Source organism: Monopterus albus, unplaced genomic scaffold (genome assembly GCF_001952655.1).
Source record: "Monopterus albus unplaced genomic scaffold, M_albus_1.0 scaffold14.1, whole genome shotgun sequence".
In the NCBI taxonomy this organism is placed as follows: domain Eukaryota; kingdom Metazoa; phylum Chordata; class Actinopteri; order Synbranchiformes; family Synbranchidae; genus Monopterus; species Monopterus albus.
The window spans coordinates 676008-683969 of record NW_018127894.1 but is presented as its reverse complement, the minus strand read 5'-3'; the positions used below and the strand labels follow the sequence as shown (position 1 = coordinate 683969).

The 7962-nt window shown below is 39.8% G+C and overlaps 1 protein-coding gene across 11 annotated transcripts in view; it reads right to left on the bottom strand.

The window, feature by feature from the left end:
• Nucleotides 1-421: 421 nt before the first annotated feature.
• The window catches only part of piezo2b (piezo-type mechanosensitive ion channel component 2b), an 85238-nt gene continuing 77697 nt past the window's right edge, over nt 422-7962 (bottom strand). For all 11 annotated transcript variants that reach the window (XM_020591261.1, XM_020591262.1, XM_020591270.1 and 8 more), the window contains 8 exons: nt 6601-6748; nt 6111-6299; nt 5554-5646; nt 4298-4464; nt 3340-3459; nt 2774-2853; nt 2362-2560; nt 422-2124 (listed from right to left, as the gene is read on the bottom strand). In XM_020591261.1, coding sequence (XP_020446917.1) covers nt 1872-2124; nt 2362-2560; nt 2774-2853; nt 3340-3459; nt 4298-4464; nt 5554-5646; nt 6111-6299; nt 6601-6748 — 1249 coding nt within the window. In that variant the 3' untranslated portion in view covers nt 422-1871. The remainder of the gene's footprint in view (nt 2125-2361; nt 2561-2773; nt 2854-3339; nt 3460-4297; nt 4465-5553; nt 5647-6110; nt 6300-6600; nt 6749-7962) is intronic.

Sequence of the window (7962 nt, the reverse complement as noted above, 5' to 3'; positions counted from 1 at the left end):
TCTGTCAATATGGGGTGCTGTGTGTACATTAATGAGGAAAAAATGAACTTAAATGATTTTAGCATATGGCTGCAATATAACAAAGAGTGGAAAAATTTAAGGGGGTCTGAATACTTTCCGTACCCACTGTAAGTCTAACACTAAATATTTATGCGATTAATTCACTACAACTTTCATTACATAGTTCCCCTGTTTTAATATATTTTTATAGTGTTCTTCTTTACCACCTCTTCACACCATGAATTACAGGACTAACTTCACATTATTGTAGTGATTGTATTGTAATGTTAGCACAAAAAGAGAAGGAAGATAAGTTAAAATGTATAACTAGAGTGTATAAGATGCTTAAAAATAGGGTTGATGCAGTAGGTTTGGTTCTGGATCTGCTGACTCACAGGAAACAGCAGCTGAATGCAAAAACTCCACACTTCCAGATGTTTTATTCACAGCTCTCTAGACCTCTATCATACCACACTACCTTAACATACAGGTACAGTTTCACATTTCATTCCACCATGTCCTGTTCCATTAATCTTGTATGTACATGTAATGAAAATGAGTCATGGCAATAATGAAGTTTCTCTTTCATGCTACAATGTCCTCTAATGCATAGTTTGGACCAAAGGGCTTCATGTCTCAGCCCTTCATGTGAAGAATCATTTTGTTTCTTCTTTGGTGACTGAATGCACAGCTGTGGGCGCCACAGCGTTCATGAGGGTAAAGGTTAAAAACAACGAGAGGTTCACAAGTGATGTGCAAGAGTCTACCACCTAATGCACGTTACCCTGATTCAGAAACAGCCCCCTGCTGGTCTCGACTCGAGCCAACCTGTAGATGATTCAGAAAGTGGATGATTGGCAATTATCTCATTCTCTGTGAGGACAAGTCCACAGTGACAAATGTACTTTCTTAATACAGCCTTTAACTGTGTCCCTGTGCAGTAAACCTACTCTGTATCAGTCCATCTGAACAATGTCCACGTTACAGTATATTTCATGCCATTTAAATGCTTCTCGTCTTCTCTACAATCTCTTTTTTTTTAGATCCATCAAAGCATACATATTGTAACTATCTCATACAATTAACAGCTATGAAAACAGCTCTTCCTGAGAAAGATATGTAATTGATAAGAGTTTCAGTTCTTCTTATACAAACAAAATAAGGCAAGTAAAGATGATCTGATCATGTTTTCTGCCATGTGGCCTCTGATGTTTTTAAAAAACAAAAAAGGTGAAATTTCTGTTCAAGTGTCTAAGCTCAGAACCAGCCTCTTCTTTCAGTCCATATCAATCCAAAAACTCAGAGGAACGAGAGCTCAGTATTGCACAGTCCCACAATCCAAGTGTTCCCATTGGAGAAAATATGAGATTGTGCTCATGTGGCGCAATTATTTGTTGATGGGAAGCCCTTAAAAAGTAAAGCTGCAGCCAGTTTGAGCTTCTCTCTGCCTCCTGTGAGGTTGGGAAAATGTAAGACGACAGGCATGAAGAGCATTGAGGGGTGTTTTAAAGTCTAACTTTCACCTTATGGACAGGACTTTTTATATCTTAGGAAACATCTTAAAAGACTTCTCTGCTTATTTTGTTCCACTGGATGCCAAACTGAGCCAGGTTTCCCAAGAGAAATACAGCACCAACAAATTTGTGCTCATTTGTCGTCATTGTTTTTCATCACTAAAGAGTAAAAAATACCAGTTTATAATTTGTGTGGAGCTAACACTGTTTCACTACCACCAGAGCTCAGCTGCAGAGGACCCAGCTGGTCTGCAGCTGTTTGTGCTCCCTCAGCAAGTCAACATGTAGGACATGAAATAGCTGCTCACACCGACAGGGTGACTATTGGGTGTCTCAGTTTCTTCAGTTAACATCCCTTCACTGAGTTTTCTCCCGGGTCCACTTGATCATAGTCTCTGGTGAGCGGTAAAGGAAGATGAGCTTGGCGTACATGTCCTCCTCTAGGTCCAGCTCCCCCGTCTCTCGGACCAGGAAGATGTCGGTGCACAGCTTGAGGATGCGGTCCACATTGGGCAGCTCTTCGAACATGATGGTGTGAGAAATGCCACTGAAGAACTCGCGCACAAACTTGCCGATGACCAGAACCACAGAGGCATACAGGCCCATGATCCTAGACAAAGAGAGAGGATAGAGCATTCAGCTTTGGTTTTATTAACATCTTAATTGTTCAGTTAGTAAGTTAGTAGTACCTTTACTATCACTTGCCCACAGCACCACTATCGCACTGATTGTACAGCTCTGGCTAACAACATTTCACTATACCTCAAATGTAAAATGTTGTTTTGAATGTAAACACACATTTCACTGAAACGGCACTGGAGGACAAATCTTTTTTTAAACCACGTACCCGTATCCAGCCAGAAAGCCCAGACTGGGCGGGCTGACCTTGTCACTGAACACATAGACCTCCAGACATGGATCGCATTTTTGAGTCTTTATTTCTATGGGGCCCGGCTCTGTCTGGCTGACGATCCACCACTCCTGTGTTTGATTCGAGACACTCCCAGCACTGTTCAAGGCCAGGGTTATGTCCAACAACTTCTTATCTACAAAGGCCAAGAATTAAGTTATGTAATGTAATCTGAATGAATGAAATGGACAACAGTGCAAACTATGTCACATTAAAGAATAACAAAAACAGAAGACTGGTAAACATTTACCAAAAAAACCAGAGGCTCCTAAGTTTACTTTACCAAATCAAGTAATAACTACACAAAAGTCACAGTTAGTCCAGTTTACACAGTGATAATGATGGTGACCTTTATGAAGCTGCTCGACAGGCTTGGCATCTCCGCTGCTCGGGGCTTGAATGTAACGAGGGAAGATCTCTTTTAGGGTCCTGTAGAGGAACAGAGGCTGTTACTGGAGCAAAACACTCTGTTACACAGTCAGGTTCTCAATATGCTGGATGAAAAAGACACAGTTTTTATACTTTTGTTAAAAGACGGACTTGTGATTTTATATTATGGTATAATGCGGTTCTTGTATTAACTGTTCAGCTCATACCACTCGCTTCTAAAGCTATAAATATACCATTAAAGCTCATTAACAGCTGCATCAAACACATTTCAACTCACTTTAAATCCACAAATTGTTTTAACTTTTCTGTGTGTACAGATTAAACAAAGATATAACGTATTATTTAGTGAGTGTCAACTAAATTACTTTGTTTTTATTATTATTATTATCTAGAGGCCTGAAAATAACAAGCTGTCAAATTTCTTTTTGAGTTGTAGAGGAGGAGAGTGTATCGCCTGTGACTGACTGATGTGAAAGTTCAGCTCTTGACCATGGAAAAGTGTAAAGGTGCAGCTGATATACTCACACTTCTGACTTTCTATCTGTCCCCTTTAGCAGCTTGCTGAGATTTTCCTTTGTGTCTTTGTCTAGAGACGTCACTCGTTTTCCAGACACTGTTTCTGACTTGGCACCAAGACTGGCGTTTCTGAGATCAAAAAGGAAAAACCACATAATTATTTTTCGCAGGCATTTTTTGGCCTTTATTTATTATTTACAAAGTGTGCCATGGAGAGGCAGACTGGAAACGGGAGACAGAGGAGAGGACCTACGACAAAGGTCAGCAGTTAGACTCGAACCACCGTGTGCGGTGCTCTACCGTAACTATTCAGCTATCGGGGCGCCCCACATACATTAAACTTAAAGAACTTTACATCATGAAACTGTGGCTTTCTGTAAGCCTGTATTTTAAATATGAAAGATTGGCAGATTATAAAAATAATTATACGAGTAACTGATTCTGACAGATAAAAGTGTGTGCAAGCAGCCCTTTAAAAATTGACCTGCAGGTCAGTTCATTTTCATAACATCAATTCTCAACTGAATCATATTTCTTTCTTTCTTATACAGAGCAACAAACAGACTGATAGACAAAAAAATAACATCTGGCAACAAACAGACTGATAGACAAAAAAAATAACATCTGTCACAAAAATATGTGATATTTAGTCTTTGACATTAATGCAGGACAGTGTGAGATGTTAGACAACACATATTGTCCTTATCCTATCTGTGTAGGTGTGCAGCTACACAGCCGGCTAAATACACTTCCAATGAAGTTGGAAGATAGAGGAGCTGGTCTTTTAGCAGACAAAACTGTGAAAACAGTATTGGAATAAATACAAATTCAGTGGGTGTTACACTGTGTGGTGGTCACTGACTATAGATTATTATTTGTCATCACTAAGTGTCATATAGTTACGGTACTGTAGGTGTATGTATTGCATGGTCAATATGAACCATGAATATCTGGTAACATTTTGTACCTTTGCACAGACCAGGACACGGTGATGGGGAAGTCTTCTCCTTTCAACATCTCTATCAGGGTGTTTCTGCTGGGTGGGCTGATCGTCCACAAAGAGTTGGAGCTGCCTTTCAGCTCGGCGATAATCAAATCCTCTGCCGCGTAGCTGTCCAGCCACTGCTTGGCTTCCTAACCCCGGCACAAAGACACATAGTAAGAGCTGAACAGAATCTCACTGAACCATTTTACACTGATAAATAGATACAAGATGTTTTTATTTAGCACCATGGCTCTAGGAATGTCACAGTCTGTCAAGTGGTCGGCTAACCACTTTGTTCAAGACTGAAATATTTAAGCAATTATTGGATTGATTGTTATAAAGGTTTGTACAAACATTAATCAGTAGTCTCCAGAGGATGAATCCCACTGACGTTTGTGATTCCTTGAGTTTACCTCAAGTGCCAGGTCAGTGTTTTCATTTACTCTGAGAGCTACCCACAGTAAGAATCTGCTTGATGAATAAGTACAGTTTCAGGTCCTCATCAGGATGGATTCTGTTGACTTTGGAGATCTCCTAAATTTTTCATTAGTGCCACTGTGAGGCTGACATTTGTGGCTTTGAATGAAATGTCTTGACAACTATTAGAAAGGTTTCATGACATTAGGTAGACATTCATGTCTCTCCCAGGATGACTTCTAACATCTGTACTCATCCTCTGACATTTCATCTGCTGCCATCATCAGGTCAAAATGATAAAATTCCTATTTTATTGTTCCTTGATCCTCACTCGACCCAGAAGTCATTCCGATCCACCACGATGAAGGACATCTCAAAGCTCTTGTTTCTGCTTTGAGGAGTGAGGACCCAGGAGCAAGGAGGCTGCCCGAAGGTGTGCATCCTTCACGGATGTTTGTTACAGATCGATACGTATCGAAAGTATCTTCTAATCTTCTGGGAAGTTTGTCAAGTAAAGACTTATCTTCTCTGGCATGTATTTACTGCCTTGTTCATACTTGGAGACAAAGCATTTTGGATTATATAGGAACTAAAACCTGGTGGAAGCACCATGGTCATGTTTCTTTTTCACCACAGTGAAATAAAAAAAACATTTTAAACACACAGGCACACTGTAAATTCATCATACTGTTAGGAATATTTGTTTTTTTATCAAAAGAACATATTAACTCCAATCATGTATTTGCACTGTACTTCTTTTACTTACATGGTTATCCTCATGGCTCTTCACAAACGATTTGCACTGTACTTCTTTTACTTACATTGTTATCCTTATAATTCTTCACAAACATTGTAAAAGCAGCTGCTGAGACATTCTGCAATTGTTTTTGCTGAGCACTCATGGTGAAGATGGGCTGTGAGAAGAGGGAATAAAAAAGTCTTGGTTAAGTTCAGTACACTTGTATTATTTGTGATTCTGCAGATGTTGCAGGAGAAAGGACTAGATTTTTGTTTTTGCACAGCAGGTTACATTAATCTGTCCCAGATATATAATCAAAGAGCCAGAGGACTCACACAACCTAGAAAATATTATATTACTCTGCCTTCCTTCTCCCCTAACAGACCACCAGTAATCACACAAATTGTGCTATAGTACTTCAAGACATTGAAATAAAAACCAGGCCTTGCCTCAAAATGAGTCTCAGATTTATTTACTTCACTAAAATCTCCTTGATTTCTTCTCAAAGGAGGCAGAATTTCTTGTCACATTAAAAGTCTTTGGCTTTGGACTGAGCGTCTTTTTGGTTTCGTGTTATTTCTGTTTGGATTAGTTTCTCAGTAAAGCACTTGGCAAACTTGTTTATAAAAGCAACCATACCTGAAAGCCAGCCAGGGTGATTTCAAACGAGACATCCAGAGGTGGGTTGACCACTCCAGCTACAGACTTTACAAGAGACATGAAAAGCAGCGGGAACCAGACGATGCAAATCAGCAGCACCACAATCATCCCTCCCATCCCATACTTCACCACTTTCTTCTTCTTCTGGCCTCGTGGCTGGGGGTACCTCTGCAAAAGGATGAGATAAAGGCCAGTTTGATATAGAACTGTGTAGAGGTATGGGTAAGAGGTATTACTTGGCCAGGCTAAAGGAGTTGTTGTTTTTACACAGGAATACTGGGAAGCACAGATACAATTAATCACTGTTATTTAATATAGAGTACATTTCAGAAAGTGGGAGCTCATAAATCTCGAGGCAACACAAGCGTGAAAGAGTTTTAGAAAACGGTCCATTTCAATAAATCACAAACAGAATTCAGCCTGGAGTCCCACATGACACACACTAGACTGATGCCACAATGATAAACACCTTCTCAGACTCTCTCCAGCATTTGAGGATGAAGATGTGAGCATAGATGTCCTCCACACAGATCCAGCTGGACAGAGACAGCGAGGTGTCAGTCCAAACCCAGTCCATCACGGCTCGCAGCTCTGTCAGGAACGGCACCAGGCGGAACCTGGACACAACAGACCTGTCTTAGTTAACCTGTCAAAATAAGGAACTAAAAAGCAAGATTCAAGAGCTACGATTACAAAATCATGCTCATGAGAAGCATAATAAGCTTTGGTTTTGGTCTGCACCTGTTCAGACACTGCTACACATTGAGCATAAATGTTCTTTCTCAACCTAACTCTACGTCCCACAGTCTTTTTCCTGAGCTTTCAATAGACCTCAAGGTTTTCCTTATCACATTTAGGCCATGCAGAGAGTGTAAAACGTGGTTGAGTGCTCTAGAAAATGCTAGCAGGTAGACCTCGAGGATTTGTTTTTCAACAGATTGTTACTCAGAGAACTGGACTTGTACAAGAAACCTAAAATTTTGACAAACAGATTTAATCTGTTTGCTGATGTGTGAGCACATCAGTGTATTTCTATTCTTCTTTATTGCTGTTATTTCATTGAACTCATAAAGACCAAAAAAGATCAGCATTTAATCTTCTCTGACTGAACAAAACCTTAGTTTTTTTAGGTTTAAATATCATATGTAAGCATGCTAAAACATAGTCCCTGCTAAACATCAGCCTTGTCATTGTGAGCGCAGCATGATGACATTATTATTTAGCTTGAAGCAACTCTGTGCCTAAGCACAGCCTAACATGGCTGCTGGCATGCTTGTAGATGTAAATGCCAGTTGTTTCGTGTAAAAAAAAAAACCCATCTGTCTTTGATTTCATTTATGACGTGACAGTAAACAAGCCTGTGCTTTTGGTCTCAGATCATTTTCTGTGAAATTCAACAAAGCCTTTTACAATCAAATTCAATATGCAGGCAAGATCATATTGATGAATCTAAATGAATATGACAGTGATTTAATAAAAACTACTGGGGAGGAATACACCTTATCATTTACCCCATTACATAATCTTGTGTAGCCAGACTTTTTAGTGTATAAAAGGTCTGGGGAAGTTCAAGCACAAAGCTTGTTAAAAATGACAGTTTTATCACCGATGCAGAGGTATAAAAATTACTAACAAGAGTAAACTAAAAGGTAAAATGAGGCAGAAACCCCATCCTGACCAGGCTGCTCAAAGATGTCTTTCCCCTAAAGAACAACCCAAGGGTTCTTTTCAGCACTGTAGCCAGGCTGACAAAGAGCCACAGTGCTGTTGAGCTTAACATTCCCTTAGATCTCAGCAGCAATGACTTCATGAGCTTCTTTACAAATAAAAT